The 25,833-nt window shown below is 35.5% G+C and overlaps 1 protein-coding gene across 7 annotated transcripts in view; it reads right to left on the bottom strand.

Moving 5' to 3' along the window:
- The window catches only part of CDADC1 (cytidine and dCMP deaminase domain containing 1), a 44,803-nt gene that overhangs the window by 7,934 nt on the left and 11,036 nt on the right, over positions 1 to 25,833 (bottom strand). For all 7 annotated transcript variants that reach the window (XM_057707524.1, XM_057707525.1, XM_057707526.1 and 4 more), the window contains 6 exons: positions 25,050 to 25,227; positions 18,994 to 19,563; positions 13,808 to 13,857; positions 10,752 to 10,921; positions 8,999 to 9,188; positions 5,069 to 5,129 (listed from right to left, as the gene is read on the bottom strand). In XM_057707524.1, the coding sequence (XP_057563507.1) occupies positions 5,069 to 5,129; positions 8,999 to 9,188; positions 10,752 to 10,921; positions 13,808 to 13,857; positions 18,994 to 19,563; positions 25,050 to 25,227 (1,219 nt within the window). The remainder of the gene's footprint in view (positions 1 to 5,068; positions 5,130 to 8,998; positions 9,189 to 10,751; positions 10,922 to 13,807; positions 13,858 to 18,993; positions 19,564 to 25,049; positions 25,228 to 25,833) is intronic.

Here is a 25,833-nt window from a genome sequence, read left to right as displayed (position 1 = left end):
AGATTGGGATACCAAATTGTACACTTTAAATATATGCTGTTAAAAAAAAATAATAATAAATAAATAAATAAATAAATAAATAAATATATGCTGTTTATTGTCTGTTAACTGTATCTCAATAAAAGTTCTTAAAAAAATAAAAAAATAAAGACATACATAGATTAAAAGCAAATGGAAGGAGAAAAATATACTATGTAAACATTAATCAAAAGAAATCAGGAGTACCTATATTAATTTCAGGTAAAAGGATCAATTTTCCAAGAAGACATAATAATTCTTAACACATATCTACCTAACATAACAACAGCATCAAACTGAGGAAAAAACTAGAATTGCAAAGAAAAACAGATGGAGCTACTATCACAGCTAAAGACTTCAACAACATTCTATCAAAAATGGATAGGTCCCCAGGCAGAAAATCCACAGGCTCAACTAGTAGGAGCACAGTTGAACTCAACCATCAATCAACTATATATAATTGACATTTATAGACTACTTCATCCAACGACAGCAGAATACGCATTGTTCTTAACCTCACACGGAATGTTCAGCAAGACAGACCACAATTCTGGGCCATAAAACACACCTTAGTAAATTTAAAAGAATAGAAATCATACAGTGTCTGCTCTCAGACCAGAAAGAATTAAACTAGAAATCAATAACAGAGAGATAACTGGAAAATTGCGAAACATATGGAGGTTAAATAACACACTGCTAAATAATACAAGTCAAAAAAGAAATCTCAAGATAAATTTTAAAATATTTTGAACTAAATGAATATGAAAAAAAACTTGTCAAAATTTGTAACATGCAGCAAAAGAAACGCTAGAGAGAAATTTACAGCATTGAATGCATATATGAGAAAAGAAAGATCTAAAATCAGCAATCTAAGTTTCAACCCTAAGAAACTAGAAAAAGAACAAATTCAAGGTAAGGAGAATAAAAGAAATGATAAGAATTAGAACAGAAATCAATGAAATTGAAAACAGAAAATCAATAAAGTCAATGAAACCAAAAGCTACTTCTTTGTAAAGATCAATAAAATTAATAAGCCACTAACCAGCCTAATTAAAAAAAGAGAGGACACAAATTATTAATATCAGAAATGAAAAAGGGGATATCAATACAGATTCCATGGACATTAAAAAGGATAATAAAATAATACTGTGAACAATTCTATCCCTAAAAATTTGATAACCTAGATGAAATGAACCAATGCCTTGAAAGACACAATTTGCTAAAACTCACACAAGAGACAATCAGAATAGGTCTACATCTACGAAAGAAATTGAATCAATGATTAATAAAACACTAGGCCCAGGTGGGTTAACTGATAAATTCTATGAAACATTTAAGGAAGAAATTATATCATTTCTTCACAATCTCTTTCAGAAGATAGAAGTAGAGGGAATACTTCCTAACTTGTTCTGTGAGGCCAGCATTACCCTAATACCAAAACCAGACAGACATTACAAGAAAACTACAGACCAATATTTCTCATGATCATAGGTGCAAAAATCCTCAAAAAATATTAGCAAATTGAATCCAACAATGTATAAAAGGAATTATACAACATGACCAAGTCGGATTTATCCCAGCTATGCAGCATTAAAAAAATCAATGTAATCTATTACACCAACAGACTAAAAAAGAAAAACCACATGATAGTATCAGTAGATGCTGAAAAAGCATTTGACAAAATCCAACATCCACGCATGATAAAAACTCTCAAACAACTAGGAGTAAAGGGCATCTTCCTCAGCTTGATAAAGACTATCTACAAAAACCCTACAATTAACATCATGATTAATAGTGAGGCATTCAAAGCTTTTCCACTAAGATCAGGTATAAGGATGTCCTCTTATCACTCCTTCTCAACATCACACTGCTAGTTCTAGCTAATGTAATAAGAGAAAATGAAATAAAAGGTATACAGGTTTAGAAGGAAGAAATAAAACTGTTTTTATTCTCAGATGACATAATTGTCTATGTAGAAAAGCAAAAAGAATCAACCAAAAAAAAAACCTCCTAGAGCTAATAAGTGACTGTATCAAGGCTGTAGGATTCAAGGGTAATTTGCAAAGTCAATCTCTTTCCTATTTACCAGCTGTGACCCAGTGGAATTTGAAACTAAAAACATAATACCATTTTACATTAGAATCCAAAGATGAAATACTTCGATAGAAATCTAACAAAATATGTTCAAGATCTATAAAAGGAAAACTCCAAAACTCTGATGAACAAAATCAAAGAAGAAATAAATGGAGAGATATTCTATGTCTGTGGCTAGGAAGTCTCAATAATGTCAAGACATCAGTTTTCCCAACATTGAATCCATCGATTCAATGCAATCCCGATCAAAATCCCAGCAAGATTTTTATAGATATTGACAGACTGATTCTAAAGTTTATATGGAGAAGCAAAGACCCAGAATCGCCAGTACAATATTGAAGGAGAAGAACAAACTTGAAGAACTGACACTGCTCAACTTTCAAGACTTACCATAAAGCTACAGTAACAGTGCAAACCATAAGGTAAACTGTGAACTCTGGGTGACCATGATGTGTGAATGCAGGTTCATTAATTACAACAGATGTAGCACTCTCGTGAGGAATGCTGATAATGGGGGGAGGCTCTGCATGGGTGGGGGCAGGGGGTTTATGAGACCTCTCTGTACCTTCCCCTCAATTTTTCTGTAAACTGAAAACTGCTCTAAGAAAAACTGTCTTACTATTAAAAATGCCAAAAATTTTACCTTTTCCACCTAAGTCTTTAATTCACATGGAATTGGTTGTTGTGTATTTTGTCCCCTTACGTATTCTTTTCAAGGTCTAGACTTAGTTGGGAGTAGGGGTGGGTAGGTAGGAGAGGTAAGGAAGGACAAATACTGTAAAGCCTAACTTGGCCAAAGGTCAAGCCCCAGTCTAGCAATAAAGCTGGTATTTTAATTTTCATCTGTTTGATTCCTGTGCTGTTTCACAGCTGAATCCAAAATTGGAAAGGAATCAAGTCTGTATGACTCCATTTATTTGAAATGGCCAGAATATACGAATCCAAAAAACCAAAGTACATGGTGGTAGCTTGGGGCTGGAGGTAGGGGAAATAGGGGTGACTACAAATGGGTAAGAGGATTCTTTTTGGAAAAAAAAAAAATGACATACCTATCACCCTGAGAAGCTTCTTTATGTCCTTCTTACTGGTTCTCCCCAAGATACCCCCATCCACAGATAACCAGTGATCAATGTTTTGCCACTGTAAATGAGTTTGCTTTTCTTTATAAAATTGTATAAATGGAACCATGCAGTATATACACATATGTTTTACTCAGGGTCTTTTCATCCAGCATACTTATTTGAAGATTCATCCATGTTGTAGTGTATATTCTTTTATTGCTGATCTGCATTCCATTGTATGGATATACCACAGTTTATTTATCCATTCTAGATATCTGAGACATTTCCAATTTTGGTTTATTAAAAAAACTGCTTCATTTGTTAAAAAAAAAAAGAAGAGGATTCTTTTTGAGATGATGGAAATGTTCTGAAATTAGGCTGTGGTGATGGATGCACAACTCTGTGAATCTACAAAACCCCACACAATTCTATACTTTAAGAGAGCAAATTTATGATATATGAATTATACCTCAATAAAGCTCTTATAGAATTGAAAAAAAGGTAGGGATATTACTTATTAATATAAAACACTTGTTAAAAAATAAATATAAAACATAAATCTGCAGTTTGATGAACAGTCATAAAGCAAACACACATTTCACCATCACCCAGGTCAAGAAATAAAGCACTGCCAACAAAGCAAAAGCATTTCTCTCATCCCATCCCCATCTCAATCCCTCCTTCCCATCTCAGGACTTCCACCCACAGCATGTCCTCTCCTTCCTTAGTGATCTAGGGATGATAAATCCTGGCTACAAGACCCATCTTGATTATACGTGGCAAATATCTCCTCTTCCATGGCTTGCCTTTGTACTCTTTAATGGTATCTTTTGACAAACAGATGTTCTTAATTTTAACATAGATAAATTAATTAATTTTTTTATGGTTAGTGCTTTTGGTGTCCTTTCCCTAACAGCAGGGAATTATTAACTTATCCCCTCAAACACTGTTACTGAATACACATTCTTTAATCAGATCCATATTTTTTCCTTTCCTTTTTTTTAAACATTTTTTTTCCTGATAAATCTGAAAAAAGAAAGATGGGGTGGCTCTGTACTTTTTTTCTAGATTAAAAATAAAAAATTTATTAATTGAATAAAATAAAGCTAACTCAGAACACAGAAAATCAAGATATTCACATAGGAAGTATTTCCATAAAGACTTTTATATTTCCCGATTTTTCAGAGTAGTCAAATCATTATTATAAAGAAAATTTTACTTATACTAAACTTCCACTTACCTTGAATCCAAACAGAAGGATAACATAGCTAATATTTCAAAATAATATTGTACAGCAATAACTAATGTTCAAAATTATGTGCCTGAGGAGTTGCAAGAGCTCCCAAAGATTATATTACATTAAAGATATCTGTGTTAATATGCAAACAATAAAGCTCTGAAGACTACTAACTCACTTATGGTAACTGTGATGACTCTAATTAGATTATTCAAATAACAAGAATATTTCCGCTCTCTGACTAATCTGAGCTAATGTGGCTTTACTCTAATAAGAATGTGCATATCCTCATAATTTGGCCCTAGATCCATCTGTATTAATTATATGTATTTTTCCTTCCTAACTGCCCAAGAGGCTTTTGTTTTGGTATAGAGGCTGTCTACTGTCTCATATAAATTTAATTTATAAATTCAATTTGTACATGATTATTTGTATTAAACTGCAGAGTCCACAGGACTAGTCATTAATCAGCACTTTCCATGACACCTAGCACGTAGCAGATACACAAATGTTTGTGAACAAACGGAATGGCAGAAATCTAACCTGTGAAAAGAATATGCTCCGCAGCAATTTTCAACACCGGATCATTAGAATTCATTGTGTTTTTTTTCTCCTTAGCAACAAAGTCAACCTCAACAAAGGACTTGTAAATACTTACTCTCTCTGCTTTCAAGCTCATTTTGCTCAAGAACACAAGTTCTTGATGGATTCAGTTGCCACTGTAAAAGGACACAAACATTTTATTTATATGTTTAAGAAGGATTTAATAAATAGCATTTCAGCACTGTGTTTTCAAATATCAAAAGAGCTTAAAACAATGTAAGAAAAAAGGGTTAGTGTCATACCAACCAAGCCCTAATAAACGACCCTGAAAGACCCTGAATGATACGACTTCTGTAATGAGAATCAATATTCTTAGAGAAGGAAGGAAGTGTAAAAATCCTCCTTTACCTTTGTTTTTCAGGTGAGGAAGTAGAAGACCACAGAAGTGTAGTGACTTGCCCAAGGTTACATACTGACTAAAGACAGCAACAGCACTAGAACCTAGGTCTGCTCATGCCCAATGGTACAGAATTTCCACCACTTCATATTCTAGCTCCAGGTCCTACAGAATCTTATAATAGCTAGAGAAGGCCTAGATAGAAAGAATGAAAATATGACAAAGATTATCTTGCCTTTTAATATCATTATATAGTATATACTATTATTTCTACCATAGATTACCATTTATTGTATTGTATCATACCACATCACATCTCCTCTGATTACAGTTTTCCATCTCAATCATTCAGAAAGAAACAGGGAAGCCTGAAGATTCTCAGATATTACAGCATAGACTGGAGCCGCAGGTAAGAAAAACTGAGTGTAATCAATATCTCAAAGCACACCCTTCCTTTCTTATTTGCCTAGAAATCCCCATCATCAGAATCACTAGTGACTTAACCAAAAAAGCCCCACTAGGGCACTCTCTCCAGAAGGACACAATTAAGTGTATAGTTCCTGGGAGCCTCTTCCAGAAGCATTAATTAGTTCATCAAATGAACTAATTAATATCATGAGCCTTGAGGGAGAATGAGATATAAGACAAACATTTTACCATGTATAAAAAGTCCTTGGAAAGGGAAGGCATCTAGAACTGGTTGGTCACCTACAGAAATGGGATGGTTAAGGTTAGCACCATGAAAAATGAGGACTTAGAAGCAACGGGAAGATATATGTGAAATTAAAAAAAAAAAAAAAAGGCATGTTCAAAACATGTCAAACCACTAAAATCTATTAATTTGGGCAAAGTAAAAACTAATAACCTTGAATTTACATTTCAGGATAATCATAAAAGATTACGTCTAACTGTGAAAACTTAGAAGGAAGCTAGGTGTCCAACGAGAGGGGAATGGTTAAGTTATGTCTACAGGTTGCAATACTGTGTAATCATTAAAAATTATTTCTGAAGAATTTTCAATGACAGAAAATACAGCAACATGTTAACAGTGGAATCTATGAGCTGTGGGATAATATCTGTTCATTTTTACTTTCCTCTATATATCTGTTCTTTTTTCTATTTCCGAAAGAAGGGGGGGGTTGCGAAGGGGAAGCTGGGATGAAGTGAGAGAGTAGCATTGACATATATACACTACCAAACGTAAAAGAGATAGCTAGTGGAAGCTGCTGCATAACACAGGGAGATCAACTCGATGATGGGTGATGACTTAGAGGGCTGGGATAGGGAGGGTGGGAGGGAGTCACAGGAGGGAGGGGATATGGGGATATATGTATGGATACAGCTGATTCACTTTGTTGTATAGCAAAAACTGGCACAACAGTGTAAAGCAATTATATTCCAATAAAGAGCTTAAAAAAAAGGAATATAACCTAATAAAGAAAAATCTACATGTAGTAAACAGGAAAAAATAGTTTCTCAGTAAATGGACATGGGTTTACACAGGCGAAATATATTCTTGGAAATACTGTTGCCCAGCCCTAGCCCAGTTTGCAACAACCGCATAGAACAGAACCTCTTATCTCAAAGCATATGGTAACACCTCAAAGAGAAAAGCAAAAAAGTTTTCAAACAAAATTAATTTCAATTGGTTTAATGTTAAAAAAAATCAAATTTATTGATACTTATACTACTTTTGACAGTCTGAAATTAATATAATCATTATAAAAATTCAAATTTAGAATACTAGTTCATGTTAGTTACTGGTATTTACAAAACTAGGTATTTAGCTAACCAAGTACTTTAAATTATTTACATAATAGTGCAAGCCAGGCCAGATGAGGGAAAGGATGAGAGGGTGGAGAGCTAATCTGCACTGGAAGGAGTACAGAGAGAAACTCGGTGTACCTGAATGAGGGCGCTCCTGGGTGGGTCTTGGCCCATCAGGTATTTCTGAATCCCATCTCTGCCAGAGGGGCCTTCACTCCCTTTGTCTTCCTGTCTCCTCCTGCTTATCTTGCCCTATCTTATATTCTTCTGCTCTCTTCATTCTCCTTAGATGGAAAAGCTACTGAAACCCACTGGTAAGCAAGATATTTCATAATTCACTTAACCCAGCAGTCACAGTCCTGAAGAGCCAGGTCACTTACACTTTATGAAGAGAATTAGAATAACCTATTTCTGGGACTTCCCTGGTGGTGCAGTAGTTAAGACTCTGTGCTTCCAAAGGAACTAGGATCCTGCATGCCACAAGATGAAGGTGGGGGTGGGGGTGGGGTTGTCAGGGAAGAAAAACCTATTTCTTCCCACTCTTCAGGAGGAATGAAGAAATAGAAAACAAAAATACAGAACTGGCGATTTCCCTTTTGACTAGTTCGAGACAAGCTTTTGTTTCGTTTTACAAAAGAGGCACCTGTCCCATCTCTCCCTTCTTTCAGTGCCCCCTTGTTCTTTTAAAAATCATGTCTTTTAAATAAGACAACTGGAAATAAAAAACAAAAATATATGACAAAAATAAAAAGGATAAAAATTTATGATCCTTCATACACACACAGAAACTAGGAAACTAGATAGTATGTTGTTATATTTTTAAATGTTTAAATATATATATGGTTTTAGTAAGTATTTTTTAGGTGCCTTATATGTTCCAGGCACACTGGACTCAAACAGGAAGGTAAAGTTGAAATTTATAAGCAGTTCTATTATATGCCTTTTGTGCCACTGCAAACTATAGTATATAAATGTTACATTAAATGCCAGAATTATCATTAAAAAGCAACATGTGATTATGGACAGGATCCTTTTGCTACATAGAACTCTATTGGGACAACTGGTAAAACCTGATCTGACTCTGTGGATTAAATGGAAGCAACATAGCAGTGATAATTTCCTGAGTTTTGTGGTTGTACTGTGGTTAGGTAGGATAATATACTGTTTGAGGAAATAGACATGAAAGCATCTGAGAGTGATAGGGCATCATGGCAACAACTTAACTCTCAGATGTTTCTGAAAAAAAAAATTCTTTGTAGTATTTTTGTAACTCTTCTGTATGCTTGAGACTACTTCTAAAAAGCAAAAGTTTTTTTAGAAACTGAAGTAGTAAAAAAGCATAAAACCAAAGTAGTAAAAAAGGTAGTTCTGAGTTTTCCACACACCTCCTCAGCACTTTTTTGGAAATATCAAATATTAAATTCTTCTAGTTTTTCTCTGATTTTTCTCATGATAAATGCATGTGTGTGTGTGTGCGCGCGTGTGTGTGTGTGCGTGTGTGTGTGTGTTTGTGTGTCCCCTTCTTTTGGGTAATCTTAAACTACTTCCCCCTCTATCTACCATTTCCATCCAGAAAGAGGGGTGAGGGAAGAAGTGGGTCAGGGATTTTCTTTTGTTAGCCACCAGATGGCACCAAAGGACCAACTAATTCAAGATCTGTAAGGTCAATGGACAACTCTCTAGAGATATATATTCCGAAGGCAAATCCTAAACTGAACATTTGTAATTAGGCAAGTGCTTGCACATAAAACTAAACTCAGTGATAATTTTGTTGAAACGCTTTAAAAGAGTAAGAATCACTAATTTATAATATGCAACAGAGTACCTAACAACATACATACATATACTTTCTGTACATTGAAAAATGGTATATCTACTTACTGTAAACTTGTTAACACCTTCAAGTTCCCCAAATCTCATGTAAGAGATATCTGCCTTCTTCTTTCCAACATCTACATCCCCTGCATAGATTTGTTTTATTCCTGCACCTTTAATTAAAGGTACACATTCATCACATGGGCACTTGGTCACAAAAATCATACTTCTTTCTTCTGGTTTTATTTCTTGACACCTACAAAAAAACATATAAAATATTAAGAAGGTAGTTTCTAAAAGGGTAAGTTATATTTTAGAAAAATCTTTAAACATTAAAATTGACCTGCTTTAGAAACAGATTTACAACATTATACACAATAATGATCAAGAATTTGGGGCCAGAACTAACAGCCTCCCTAAGACTGTACCGTGTGTGATTAGACGCGCAGTCATCATGCTAGCCAAAAGGTCTGCCTCTTCTCTGGTACCTAACAGATATTTAATACATGCTTACTAAATTGATAAATTAATACTAAAGTTCTACTTTGAGTTATAGTTCCCTTACCCGCTTCCCTAACACAGGATAATTTTATTTAACAAACATTTGGACTTGACAAAACAAAGCAAGTAAATCTGTAATGGAGAGCACAAGGGAAAAACACCAGAGGAGTCTGGTGAAATTTTGCATGCCAGGGACAGTTTAGGACTAAGGAATGCTTCATCTGAGGATACAGGAGTTGTACTTCTGGGTTCTGTGGTTTACATTGCTCTCAGTCTTATATTCTCCAGCACCAGCTTTCCGCATCCATGTTCTTAGTTCAGACTCTCATTCTGTTCCCCTGTACTAGGGCAGCAGAATTGTATGCATGTAGTCTGTTCAAACAATGTATCTGCAACCTAAGTAGTCATTAGTGTGGCTCTGTCAATGCCATTCCATTTCTCCACCACCTACCAAATGAAGTCTAAACTCTAAGTCCTCCCTTGTCAGTCCCAACCTATCCCACGTGCCCCATGGTCCAGCCTAACTGGAACATCTACATTCCTAAACACCAAAGCATTTTCCTACTTCTAGCCCACTGCTATGTCTGAAGCAAGAATGGTTTCCCTTCAGGTAAGTATCTCCAATTGCCACCATCCTACCAAACCTTTAAAGCACAGCTCAAATGCCAGTTTCTCCACAAAGCTCACACCTCCCCTCCATCCATAGCAGCCCCTGAATTTTCATCCACTTCGTGTTGGCCTTTTCCACACACTGACCATGTTAGGTTGAATACAGTCTTAGATCCCATACTGCATTATAAACTCCTCAAGGACAGAAACCATGACTTACACAGATTTGAATGCCCTAAGATCACCCACTTAACGGTAAATGCTGAGAAGTGTTTGTGGAAACAATCTAAATTAACATTAGAAAGAGGTAATGCCAGTTATAATCTCTAACAAAAACTATATTAAAGCAATTTGGTTCATAATAAAATCTATATATTCATAAGTATAAATATATGTACTCTACATTTAGAAAACAAAGGTGATCTTATAATGCAGAAATATGCAAGACCCTACAAACTTCAAGCAGTTTTATACTGGAGAGAGAAGGAAGAAAGGAAATGAAGACTTGCTCAGTAAATTTGAAGGCCTGGAGGATCCCTGGCAATGGCCTCAGGTCAGGTAGCAAAGACCAAGTACAACCAAAGTTATACTTCCAAAAAGAATATTTCTTGGAATTTTAAAAAAGGCAATAAATTACAGCTAAAAGAAAACTAATTTCAACTAACCCTTGCTACATTTTCTAGAAAATATGTACAAACAAATTTCATACCTAAATGTCAAGGCATTCTGCTCCGCGTGTACAATGTATCTGAATTTCCTTATTTCTCTGTCTTTCTGTTTGTCATCCATGTGCGGGAAGTCAGCATACTCGGATCCAACAGGAAAAGCATTATAACCGCATCCTATGAAGTACATTGCGCCTGTTCCATCACAACTTCTCTATGAAAAGTGAGCAAACCAACAAAGCTGTTTTCAACATTCTGAAAAGGTATCTTTAAAGCCTAGTATCATACTTTGTATAACGAATTCACTTTTCCATGATAAACTGAGCTGTATATCAAAAAAATATAATATTAGATTTTTCCTTCGGCAGAGTGGTTCTTGTCAAAGCTAAATTTCATCTCTAGTATATAATCTCAAGGCAGTCCTTCGCTTTGGCGGTTAATTAAATACTAGCTTGTTTAATTCACAGTGTTTTGCTTGATTCAGACACCTCTCCCTCAATAAGTTATAAGATTCTAGAGAATAGAAACCATGTTTTATACCTCCTTTCTACCCCTTAAAGTACACCTATTACAGTGTTCCATCTACAGCAGGTACTCAATAAATTATTGTTAATTTATTATATGCTCTGTGCTGTGCTACTGGTTAGCAAGCCAGAAATTCTAAAAATATTTTGAACAATTAAAATGTGCTATAAAATACAGCTGGAAAATAATGAACTTTCCTTTAACTTCATGTTTATTGAGCCTCTACTGTGTATACATATACATTATAGAACTTCCTACATAAGTGGCTTTCTTATTTCTCCTGGTCAGTGACATATTAGGTAGTAATATGAACGCTTTATCAACTATAAGAGTTAAATATGTAATAAATCAGAACTGTTAATAGTAGTTTGGAATATGCTATAATCCTCACTAAATTTCAATATATTGTAATTACTCATGTGATAGTATCGACAAACTCATTACTATAGCAGCTTGATAAAAACCATTGTTATGATGAGCCAAGAAAAGTTTACAAATAAAATCTCATTAATAATAAATTATCCTTGAGTATTCAGTAAAGATTAAACAACATGCTGAGTTTTATATGTTATTTCATTTATTTTTTAAATTAATCCTCACAACAGCCTAGGCAGTAGTACTGTTACTATTCCCATTTTACAGATAAGGAAACTGAGGCCAAGAGAGATTAAATAACTCATCCAAGGTCACACAGCTGGTAAGCAACATAGCCAGAATTCAAGCCCGGGTTGCTTGACTCCAAACCCATGTCTTTCCACTTTACCATGCTGCCTACACTCTAGATAATGTAACTGGAAACCTAAATTCTCCACAAAGCAGTTGAGAATCAGATGTTAAGCCAAAAGGCTGCAGGACAATTACATAAAACCAAGGGAGAGTTCTAACCATAGGCCAGGCCTTGTGCTAAGTGTTGGGAATACAGTGGCAAATGAGACAGAGAATCTCAGCCTTCACGAACCTTCTAATCTGGAGACGATAAGAAACCGAACACGTAAATTTAACTGTGCTAAGTGTCACCACTGAGTTGTACAGAATGCCATGGGAGTTTCTGGCACAAGAACCTATTCTAATAGGTGCTAACAGTTTGGGAAGAAATAAATACAGTCAAGAGATAGCTGAAGGTAGAATTCACAGCATTTGGAGATTGACTGTATGAGTGGAATAATGGGGAATGGGATGGTGACCCGTGAAGGAATAGGTTAATGGGAGATACTGAATGTACTGGCGAGGTTGAACCTGAAGGCCTCATGACACATCCAGCCAGACAGTCACATTACTTTCTGTAAAGTCTGTTGAAGGACACTTAGGCTCCCCTCCTCATCAGCCTCATAGTTACTAAGTATCTCTTGGTTCCATGTCCTCCCAACCCATTCCCCTAATTCCAAGTCCTCATCATCTCTATTTATTAATCTCCCTATTTCCTGTCCAGCCCCACTTCATTTTTTAAATGCAAATCTGATCAAATCATTTTCCCACTTAAACTATTCTTGGATTGCACTAATACAATAGCCGCTAGTCACATGTGGTCAGTGCAAATTGAGAGGTGCTGTAAATATAAAATACACACAGGACTGTGAACATGCAATACTCCCCCCAAATGCAAAATATTTTATTAAAAATATTACATGTTGAAATGATCATATTTTTGGACAGAGGATTAAGTAAAATATATTCTTTTTTTTTTTTTTTTTTTTTTGGCTGTGCCACTCGGCACGTGGGATCTTAGTTTCCCGACCAGGAATTGAACCCACGCCCCCTTCAGTGGAAGCGTGGAGTCTTAACCACAGGACCGCTAGGCAATTCCCAAGTAAAATATATTCTTAAAATTAATTCACCTATTTCTTTTTATTTTTTTAATGGACTCCTAAAAATTTTTAAATCACGTATGTGGCTTGCCTTTTGTTTCTGTTGGCTAACGCTGTGCTAGGGTATCCCACTGTCTAAAGGATAAAGTCTCAACTCTCTACGTGGTATATAAAGTTTTTCATGGTGCAGCCCAATTTTTTGCTCCTCTACTAGACATAGGACTCTGGACTCCAACGTGCCAGATCACCTGCATTTCCACACATTCTCACCCCCTGCCTCTGCATGTTACCCTCCTAGTCCCACTAACTTGCTCTGTCTGATGAACTCCTACTCATTATTCAAGAGAAATAGCACCTGACCTCCTCCAAGAGTATTTTACTCATTTCTCCAAGCAGAGTAAAGGTGCCTCCCCTATGCGCTCACAGTATCATGTTATAATTTTAGTTATATACCAGTCTCTTTTTCACCTCTGTCTCCATCACTACACTATATAAGGCCATGAAGGGTGGAATATGTGGTCTTTAACTTCCCATTGTTCACTGTGGCACAGAGCCCACCCTGTGGAAGGGGGTTTAATAAATGTCTGCTAAATGAATGAATCTATCTAGAACACTGCTGAGAGAATGTGTTAATATTTATAGAACTTAATAAATACACCAACAAGAAATATTAATGCCCATGGGTCCACAAAATGTCATACACTTAAGATCGAAATACGTTTAAACAAAATTAAGGTTAAATGTTTATAAAGAATTATTTTCATACTTACAGATTTTCCTTCTGCCCAGATGACTGCTCCAACTCCTGTTTTATGATCCTCTGAAAGATACATGGCATGTAACTCAGTAAAAATCAATGATTTGTTAGTTTCAGAAATACATTTTTCCAAAAATAATAAATGTATTTATTGAAATATGCTTCATAAAATGTAGCAGCAATCCTTGACAACCTCACTAATTACGGAAAAAAGTATGAAAATAAATACTGTCCAGCATAGACTATGGGAGCTAGGTACGAACTAACTACAGACAGTGTCACTACCATCCCAGCCTCACATGATCTATGTGCAGAGATCATTACAATGGCAGTGCCCACACTCAGGTGACCTCAAAGCTGTAACCAGAACTGGGTGTAACTTTATTGAATTTCTACCAACAAGTCACTTTTTAAATGACTGTTTCGATTAGAGGACAAAATCAATTAAGAAAGAAGTTTCTGAACTAATGGATTTAGTGTAATAACCATTCACAATAATCAAATCTGTCTTCTAGCATTTTCTGCACACTAATCATGGCAAATACATTTCATGGAAGTGTTCTTGCTATGAAAAAAGTTCAAACTCATAACACAAGCATAAGTCTTTAAGGGCTTTCATATATATATATATATGAAATATATATATATGGATTTTTTTTTTCCCTAGAAGGTACATGAAAGGAATTTTGATTTAAACAGAATGATGTCCTTTCCCTGACCATCACCATTTACCTTGAGGGGAAAAGAATACCAAGTTAGTGACATGATGCTCATTTCTAAACCAAGTGGCATGAGTTATAAATATAATATGATTAAAATTTCCCTGCAGAACCAACTTATTTACTTTGCAACAAGTAAGGCTATATCTCTTAAAACTATTAACCTTAAACAGAAAATACAAAACCAAAATAGAAATTCTACATATTAAGTATTATATACAAATTATAAAAACTACAGTATTTATCAAAATCTTAATAAGAGACCAATATAGTTAACTAGGTACATTTACACAGAGAAAGTGACAATTATCTGTGAACTTGCCCTCAGGCATTTTCATAATGATTAGGGCTAAATGAAACTGTGGCTTCACCCTACAATTTCCTAAAAATTAATCCTTCCATTAATAACGTTTAAATACTTACATTTCTAGTAAAAGTACAAAGAAACATTATTCCACCTATGCATGAAAAACTAGGATGCCTGATAAAGTTAATTTCTTAAAAAAGTTATGATACTATAACGAAATCCCCCATCTTCAGGTCAAGCAAGCCTTGGTTTTCAAAATTATACCACAAAGCGTTTTTATAATTTATTTTAAGCACTTGTTACCCATTATCTCACTTTTATCCTAAAGGTAAAGCAGACAGATTTTCCTTCTCTAGTGAGAAAACAGACAAAGAAATTAAGTGATGAGAATTTAGCCCTCCCCACCCAACCTGCTTGCTCTCCTCCAATATGAAGAATTTCATAACAAAGATTATATTCCTGAAGCTTATGGTCAGTGGGGGAGGAAAACGGTAACAAGGAAACATCTAAGGACCCAGGTGCTGTGTTGGGCTATGAAGGAAGGCGCTGGATGCTAAGGAACAGGGTAGGGGAGGCATGTATTTTACAGAGTGGAGACTATCAGGAAAGGGATTTAGGGGTAAATAAGGTTTTGTTCCTGGGGGGTAAACAAAGTTTTGTTCCTTTCAAGATCTTCAGAATACAACATGAGGGGAAAAGAGTATAATCATGGCTTTATGCTCATGTCTAAGGCAAGTAGCAGAAGTTAAGAACCTAAGATTATATTTCATTTATATTATAAACAGAACTCTAAGTAAAATTGTACTTAATACATGCATAAATCTGAAACAAAAAATGAAGAACTCAAAATAGAAATTCTTCACACAGAGTTTACTTTTCCTTCCATTAACACTAAGTATTTTTCATACTATTATGTTGTTAGTCCAGGAGCCACTTTTTCTGTTTCACTCTAGGAACAGACTAAGTCTTGTCAGGAGGAAAAACATGTGATTTTTAAACTAAACTTGATTGCTTAGCTAAGGCTGGTTTTACCAAGAGAATATTCTTTACTACAAGTCTTTTGAAATCAGAAAAAAATTCCATCCATATGCAATGGTGTAGACTTCACCTAGCCTCCCAAGGCTGGCTGACAGGTCATTTCTCAAAAAACTTTTCATATATGTAATATTTAAGTAAACTTTCTCAAAAAACTTTCATGTCTGTAAATTGCTCCCCAGGATCTGGTCATTTACAGGATTTTCTCTGTATACCTTGAAGGGAAGATCAACTTATGGTCACTGAGCCAAATTCCTGAGACTCTTTGATCATTGAAAGTCAGAGGACTCTTTATCCTATGGTTGTGGAACACAGGTGTGGTTATTTTAGCTTCCAATACTGTGGTCATGTCAGGGTTTGTCCAAGTGTGGTCCACAAACCAATTGCATCAGAATTACTGGATGCTTGTTAAAAAGGCAGACTCCTGGCTCCCATGGAAATTCCCTGAATCAGCCTCTCCAAAGGAGGTGGCAGACTCAGGAACCTGTACTTCTCATGAGCATCTCCTCTGATTTGCAGGCAATTAAAAGTTGAGAACCGCTGAGTTACGGTTTGAAACAGTTAACTTTCTTGCTTACTCCAGCCTACTTTCATCACCAACATTGTGGTTCGGGAGGAAGGCATAACCGTCACCTTTGGAAAATGCCTCGTCTAATGGGAAACAGGACATAAAATGAAATCAAAACTCACACTTAAACCAGATAGGTAAGATGTGATGCCCTCCTATTTGTTTCTTCCCCTAGAGTCTAAACAAATTTTGCTACTTTTTTGCCACCTCAAAGTATCTTAGAAACTTACTTTTAATGACACCTCTGTGGATCCTATTTACTCATCATTCAAAAATCAATTATTAATTACCTACTTTCAATTAGTTTTAGAACTGTTGTTAGAAGTTTGGGCATTCATTTTAATCATACGTATATTTTTAAACGAAATGGTTTAATGGAATGATTTCTTCACCTATTAGAGTGAAATAACATTGTTAAGTGAGCTGAACAGTGTGAAATTTAAAGTGTGAGTTGTTAGAAACACACTAAGTCAAGGGGATATCTACCTTACTGGATTGTCCTCAGTGTTACGTGAGTTATATAGATCACTAGCTCTGTGCCTGACACAGAGTAGGTGCTCAGTAAATGGTTAGTTATTATCATCAACAAGGAGTACTGGTCCAGAATTCCTTATGTGCAACCCCTTATATAGAGTTTTAAACAGCCTGCCACACCTACATATAGTACATACAGATTATTTTTCTAACATCTGAAAAATTCTGAATTCCTTTTCATCTGGCTGCAAGGGCTTTGGGTAAAGGGTTGTGGGTCATTTATCTTTGGATATAAAAAGATTTCTTTTATCCATTTAATATACTGTGCTTAGTGCAGTATATTAAATATACTGTTCTTAGTGCAGCATGAGGACATGGTCTCTCCCCTGGAAGAGCTCACAGTGAAAGGAGTACATGACAAAGAGTTGCATTCTATTCAGGATTTGGGTTCCAGGCAAAAAAGTCATACACAGATGAAAAATTAACCTTGAAAAATCTTTTAAGTCGTCCATCAAGTGCATAAGTACAAAACTCTGCATAGTAACAGCAGATAAATTTACAATACTGTAACTATACTAGTAGAGTAATAAAGAATATACACTATTACTAGTAAAGTAATAAAGAATAGAGATAAATTTACAATACTATAACTATACTAGTAGAGTAATAAGAAAATTTATTTCTGTACATTACTGCATCTTTAAACACTGGAGTCATACATGGTATTAAGAGGCATTATGAGAGGAGCTCCTGAGATCAAGTGAAAGAACAGCGGACTCACACCTCCCATCTTATGCTCACTCTGGAATCTGCTGAATTCTAGTTAGTAAATGGGAATTAGTAATGTATAGCTAAAACAGCTGTTCCCATTTATGGTTCTGTCCTTACTGAATGGATGGAGAAAAATTCTTTATAAAGAATGGTGTTGGCAGAGACTAACATATAGCCCATAATACAAGATAATTATATTAAATAAGACCTTTACACACAATACAGTTGTTTGGCATCATATAGTTTGTGCCTGTAGTAGAATCAAATTCTTTTAATAAGAATCAAGTGATTATTAACCCTGCTGAATCCCTTGCAGAACTTAAAAATTCATAGGCCTAGGACACACCTTTAGGGAACAAGTTTAGTAGGTCTGGGTTAGACTTTGAGCATTCAGATTTTTAATAAAAGTTTCTATGGTGATTCCAACATGCTGCCATTTGAAAATCTCTATTTTACTGAAATTACATCAACCTGTGGTCTTTGTTGAGCATCTGCTGCAGACCAGTGGTATTTGTATGGACTCTTTCCGAAGATTCTCTCTTCTTTTTTAGGATAAGTTTGAAAATTCCTACTATAGCCCACTCACCAAATCTTACTCTACTGTTCCTCCTGCCTGCATTTTCTTTTCCTTATTTCAAAGTTGCATTTTAAAAAGTGATCATGATTCTACTCTGGAAAATGTTATGTCTGGTAAGATGTAAAAACACTGTTCTATAACTGGAGATACAGATACCATCTTTTATCATGATAGAGAAAATTCTCAAGAAATATTTTCCCTTTTCACATACATACTCACGTACAACTTAATAAAGTAAAAATGTTTGATTTCTCCATTTGCTGACTGAACACATACCAGAAATTGGAAGAATCTGCCAAAATTCCTTTACCTTGATTCTACTGGTTATTTTGAATTCATATTTTTAGTTTAAAGATTTTAAAGTTGTTATTGAATACTGAACACATACAGAATATTGAAGAGTTAAAAAATAATGAATAATTCTGGTTCTCTCACCCCTCTCTTTTTGTTCTGTCTCTAGTGGAGGGGCTTATTCAACTGTGAAATGATAAAAGCAAGAAGCAGAAAGGGCCTAATCAGATCCTGATTTATAAATGTAGCACCAAATATGGGCCACAAGAAATCCTAAAACTCCTCTAAGAAAGAGCTGTCTACTCAAAGGTCTCATTAACTTTTCTGTATTTGTATGACCAGCAAAACAATAGTATCTAAGAGTCAATAAACGCGACCATAGATGAAATGAACACTTTACTTCTGAGACAAATATGACCCAATCAACCCCAATTTATGAACTAAGCATATAACTCACCAGTTCGATATGCCAATAACCTGGCCTGAATCATGCAGTGCCTTGCAATTTCTTGTGGCAAACTCTGATTGTGAATTTCATTAATCTGTTCAGTATTGCTACAATAAAATCCGTAGTGTTTAAAGTTGGGCACACTGGAAGCCACTGTGGCCAAAAGTAGGATAAGGTCTTTCATGTTTTGCCTTAGATTGCTAAAGTATGGATTTTCACACAGGTTCTCCAAACCTATAGTCATCAGTATTTGCTTATGCATTTCTTCATTGGAAACCAAAAATATCGTTTCATATTCTTTTATTCTTTCTTGTTTACATTCAGAATAAAAGTCAATGTTAGTGTCCGGCAATGTTTTTGAAATTTTTTGAATAAAGTCACACTTGTAAGAAGTCTCCTCTACAAACTGCACCATATAACACACCAAAGGCTGAAGTAAGACACACACATGGGCCCGACTGTTTGACTTCAATCTTTCCACTGCTTTGGCATCTAACTTTGCATCTTCAGAACTAGAAGCCTCAGTAAGCAAACTTATTTCTGGATCCGCAGGCCAATATGAAATTCGGTTAACTCCAGCTGAAACACAAAATATGAAAGGCAGTTATCAGATGCATGTTGAAATTAAGGATTTTCTTGATAAATCCACCATATCATTGCAGTAGATCCAGAGGTCCCAATATAATAAAAGTCTGTTACCAAGTCACCAATAATATAGCCCAAGTGTTGGCAAACCATGGCCACAGACCAAATCTGTCCTGTTGCCTATTTTTATACAGCTTGCAGGTCAACAATGGATTTCACAGTTTTAAATAGTTGGGAAATACAAAAGAAAAATACTTTGTGACATGTAAATTATATAAAATCCAAATTTCAGTGCCCATAAAGATTTGTGGGAACACAGACAAACCTAACCATTGACATCATCTCTGGCTGTTTCTGTACTACAATGGAGTAGCTGAGTTGAGACTTGAATAGCTGTATGGATACGATACCACTTGCAAAGCCTAAAATACTTACTGTCTGGCCCTTTATAGGAAAAGTTTGTCGACAACAAAGCCCATGGAATGTATTCGTGGAATACTTACCTTTGCTAAGTGTGGTCCCAAAGCCCAGAGCTGGGACTATATATCAGAGTCTTCCAAGTAATTAAATGGCTGCTTTTAGAAATCTCATAGCATAATTGATATTGGCTAGAGTTTTGTACCTGAAATAAACAATTCGTCCACTTATGAAAAATGTACCTATACTCTGGGAAACTCTTCCTCTGGGAAACTCTTCTAAGAAAATATTTGAAATAAAGACAAAAGAAAATTCATGCATGCATATGTTTAGTGCAGCATTGTTTAAAACACTAAAAACATAGAAAAAACCTAAATGGCCAAAATAGGGGAATGGTTTAACTCTTTACAGTCTTCCTCATGATAAAATATACAGTTATCCAAAATGTCCACAAAGAATTTATAATGTGAGGGAAGCAGGGGAAGAGGAAGCAATATTGTTTTTAAGTCCACAAAATTGAAGACAAAACAACAAACTAGAAGGAACATTTTTCAATCCATGTAACAGAGGAAAGTAATCTTTGATACATAGAAATTTTAATTCATTAAGAGCACAAATTGACAAGAACAATAAAGCCTCAAGAGAGACAAAATATATGAACAATTTACAAAAGAGAAAACAAATCTGGATAACAAACATGAAAAAAGGTTTTAAATTTGTGTTTGAACAATGAGATGCCTTATACAGAACTAAGCACATAAAGGTTCATTAATCAGTTAGTATTTTACACAAAGAAACCTCTTTGCTAGTGTCCCATGTAATTTCTGCTAGGAGAGGCGTTTACGTTGTCTATGATTGTGCCCAGCAGTGAACAGACAGATGGCCCATAGGTTTTCTATTTTTGAAGAAATAAACTAAAAAATTAGAGTTGAACAAATGCACATTTCTATCTACTCCCTGCTACTACTGACTCTTACTGAGGCTTGGGCTGTAAAGTAATTTTGAAGGCCTCAAAGCTATTATCAGAATGTTTCCTTTTGCTGTTTTTCTTTCCCTTAGTTGGAGTTCTCATAATTCATTTCCTAACCAGCAGTAATGGTCAATCTTTCATCTCAGCATTCTGGTTGCTTCTAGTAACCTTGATTCAAGGAGAAGAGGGGATGACTAATGTTTGAACGAATTTTCTTGTACTAGTAGCAAAAGCTATAACAAAAGTTCTCAACTTTTTTTGGTCTCAGACTGTCACACTCAAAAATCAGTGAGGACCCAAGAGTTTTTGTTTATGTGGACTATATCTACTGATATTTACTGCATTAGAAAATTAAAACAAAATTTTAAAATATTAATTAATTCATTAAATAGCAATAAAGAACCTATTATAAATTAATATAAATAACAAAGTTCAATAAAAAATAACTATATTTTCCAAAACAACAACAAAAACTAGTTGAGAAGAATGGCATTAAAGTTTATACAAATCTCTCTAGAAGATAGCTGGGTTCTCAAATCTGCTTCTGCTTTTAATCTGTTGCCTTAGTTTTCCATCGAAGTATACAAAAAGTGTCTGGCCTCACATGATATGCAGTTAAAAAAGGAGTATTTTAACGGCCATTTCAGAAATTATGAATATTCTTTCACACTACATAAAACTTTGAGAAGGGATAGTTTCTTAGAGGTGAGTTACAGTGTGGAATCTGAAATCACGCAACAAACTTTTTGTACTGTTACGTTGACGTTCACTGGTCTTACACTTAGAACGGCTCTTTTACTCATGCATGATTTTCTAGCATCGTGCATTGGTCATCTGGAAAACAGGAGTTTACTGATTTCACAATACTTAAAAAAAAACCAAATCATTCATAACTATAACCACCAATCTCATCAGAAGAGTTTTTAAGCATTGGGATGCTGTAAGCTCATGATGGAGATAGGAGTTTTTCAAAATTCTAATTTTCACTTGAAGGCTCAAATTTTATCATTGGCAATAAATACTGTCAGTTGTTTTCCTCAAAGTCACAGATTCACTTCATTCATTTCTGAGAAAATGTCTGCCAAATAGCCGAGTCTAAATAACTATAGTTTGTCAGTTCATGGTGTTCCATGAAAAAAACTGGATAATTCAAATCGTAACTCAAACAACTGCATAAGCGGTTTTCCTTAAGGCAAACTTCATACCTAGGTTTATAGCAAAAGCGTTTTATGTCCACCTCCTATTTTCTCATACAGAATCTTAAAAAGATGTGTATACTCAAGGGCTGGAGTTTAATAAAATTTTTATTATTTTTTTTTACTGTTTCATTAATGACATTCTTACATGAAACGCTACACCTCCCACCTTTTTTTTTTTAAAACTCCAAGTAGGTGGCTATGGAAAAGTACAATGACTATGACTACTACCGCCTTGATTCATACAATGGCAACAGTAGTTTTACTCAACATTTTTTTAGTAGTATTAGCATAAATGTAGTATTATTATGAAAATAAGTTTTGACCTTGTGGACCATGAGGAGGTCACAGACGACACTTTGAAAACCACTATGCTTTAGAAATGTTTGCTTTGTAACTGAGGTAACAAGGTAATTATAACTGAAGTAAGTTAGCTATAGCATGGGTTTAAAAAATGCCCCTTTCCCAAGATAACTAAATAATATATAAGCCTAATCAAACATAGCAATTTTATTTACATACAGCTCTAATACCAATATAAAAGCATTTCCACTGCATGTCCTTCCTGATTTTCCACATTTCATTATCTCTTGCCAGGTTTAAGTGTCTGAACTCAAAGACATCAAGCAGTGGTGAATGACTGCACTCTATTTTTCTAACTCTTGGCTCTGAGGCTATTAAGAGTGCTCAAGTCAACTCAGTGCAAAACACAACTTTTATTTACTCTCCTCTCTTGACTCTAGAAGAGATCAGTCAACAAATGTTTGGTTCTTTCACATTCTTTCCTTTCTAGATCAATGCCACCACCTGAACCCTATTTTACACCTTACCTATGGCTACTAATCAAGCTCTCAACCTCTTATCTCTCCATATTCCAAATCAATAACAGAAAGTAATAATCTTAATCATGTTACAACCTGCTCAAAAATCTTCAATGGCTCCACATTATCTATAATAGGAATTATAGGTCAATTATCATAAGTGATGAAAAGAATATCCAATCTGCCCAGTTAATTGGGAAAAGGAGGGAAAAAAATGCACCACCGCTATCACACTTACCTTCTCTATTCGTAACTGCAGGGGAAAGGCTACACAATCTACTAATTCCTCATAGATACCTACATACCTACTTGAAATACTTGTTGTAGGCCAGTAGGTTCTAGTCACAGGACCATTATTCTGGAAGTACTTCCACTTGTAGCTCAAGGGAACTGCCCTCACCCCAATCTGATCCTTACTCTTAAGACTCTGATATAAACAAAAAAGGCTCTTCCTCAAAACAAGTTTAGGAACTCTATTCTATGAGATAAAGCCCAAAGGCCAGACAGTTTTTCAGAGTTCTCCATTAAGGCCCCGACCTATCATTATAATCCATCTGCCACTATTCTCTTCAAGAATAATTTTCCGCTTCAAACACAGACCCCCCCCCCCCCACCGGGAACCCTACTTCTCACAACTTGATGACCCCGCATGCATTGTCCTCCTGACCAGGAATGTGTTCCTCCTCCTCTACATCTTACCCATGAAGGTCCAGCTTAAGCCCCAGCTATTTATAACATGCCAACCTGCAGGGATTACTGTGTCTCCTCTGAGCTCATATATCACAGCTTGTATTACTCATTCGGTACTATATGATGTGTTACATTAAATCGGTTTTTGCCCCCAAATAACAGCTTGAAGGAAAGAATTAGGAACTATATTAGCCTTTTTTTTCCCCAGAAGCAATCTGAACCCTGTCCTTTTGGGTTCTAAGGAAGCTTTATTACATAGGCATGATTGATTAGGTCACTAGCTATTGGTGTTTGAACTCAAACTCCAGCCCTTCTCTCCTCCCAGAGGTCTGGGGGGGCGGAGGGGGGTGTGAGGCTGAATGTTCCAACCCTCTAGCCACCTGGTTGTTTCCCCTGGCAACCAGGCCCCATCCATAGGGGAGTCCCAAAAGTTACCTCATTCACATAAACTCAGTAGTGGTGGAAAGGGACTTGTTATGAATAACAAAAAAAAAAAGCTTTCTCACTCTTATCACTCGGGAAATTCAAAAGATTTTAGTTGCTCTGTGTCCAGAATGGAATGAAGACTAAGTATATAATTCATACTATAAATCACAATATCACAGTGCCTATGTAAAAAACATATGAGGGTGAGTCAAAAATTATCTGCACTCTGGCTGTAGCAATTCAGAGTGTGGATAATTTTTGACTCACCCTCGTACTATTTTTTAAATAGGAAAGTGGTCTGAATACTCACCTGGGTGCAAAACAGAATCACAAGCACAAAGAGGATTAGTGACTAGCCCAGTGCAGCAGAGAAAGACAGCTCTACAGTAATACTTTGTGCTCCTCCTTCCAAAGGGTAAAGTAGTCATCGGCAGGCAGCCGCCCAGCCAAGAACTACAGTTCCCACAATGGATGTGAACAGAAATGATGTCTGTGACTCCCAGGCCAGGGTTTTCAAGAAGCAGGTGTGCATTCTGTACTCTCTGTCTCTAGATGCAGAGGAGGCCGGAAGGAATGACAGTAGCAATAAGACAGAAAAAAGATGCCTAGGCCCATGGATCAACCACGTGGAGAACAGCTGTCTGCTGTTCAGCAACACTTGCGTTGGACTATCACATAGGTGACTAAGTGTCTAGTATATTAAGCCATTGAAATCTTGGTGTTTATTTGTTATAGCAGCTAGTAATGTCTACCAATACACAGTGGGTCATCCAATTAGTTAGTGACAGAGCTGAGACCAGAATCCATATTTTCCAACTCCTTCTTACAGTATATCACACTGTCTTCAGATACATATTTCTATTTCTAAATTATCTCTTTGGTATTTAGGCAATTTGTCCCCACTTGATTTGTTCTCAGATAAACGCTATTAATCCCCAGCAAAGCCTTATCTGCACTCACCATTTACAATCATTTTCAAACAAGCAGAACATGGTTTTCTGGAAAAATAAAGGTCACAGTTTTTCAGTCTCGACCCATGTTTTATCAGAGCGATCTTCCCAGCATGTAAATCTTCACTTGAACAGTGGAGACCAACAATTTTCATGTTTTTCACCACCACAAGACCAGTTCTCTTCACCTACATTAAGATACAAAATAATTTGTTTTATAATTTATGTGATTAGTTATAATGTCTAATGATCATATCATGGATTATACTTGACTTATTAATAAAATGAAAGTTTTATTTAGTTTTTCATCTGAACACAGTTTGAACAAAAGCACATTTCTCACTAGGTCCAAAAATTTTTCTGAAAGTTTAATGTTGACTTTATACCAGAAATTTTCTAAATCTAGGCTTTATTAACCAAACAATTAACCATTTCATTATCATAAACTTATCCTAGTAAAAAATGAATACATTTTAACCTAGTAAAGGGCAATAATGAAGTCAATTTGACTTGTTTCTTACAGCACCTAATCTAAGACTACTTAGTATTAAGCTTCTAGATAGTAATAAGGAAAAACTTGGAAAACCCTGTGGTTTTACACATGGGTAAGCAAAGCCCAGAGAGTTTATATGACTCTATGAAAGACCCATAGATGGTAAAAGGCAGAACTAAATCAGAGGTCATCTTAAATTTTCAAAAAAAGATTTTTATTGAAGTATAGTTGATTTACAATGTTGTCTTATTGCTGTACAGCAAAGTGATTCAATTATACATATATATACATTCTTTTTTTT

The sequence above is a fragment of the Hippopotamus amphibius genome, chromosome 14 (genome assembly GCF_030028045.1).
Source record: "Hippopotamus amphibius kiboko isolate mHipAmp2 chromosome 14, mHipAmp2.hap2, whole genome shotgun sequence".
Taxonomy (NCBI): domain Eukaryota; kingdom Metazoa; phylum Chordata; class Mammalia; order Artiodactyla; family Hippopotamidae; genus Hippopotamus; species Hippopotamus amphibius.
This window is presented reverse-complemented; position numbering and strand designations above follow the sequence as displayed.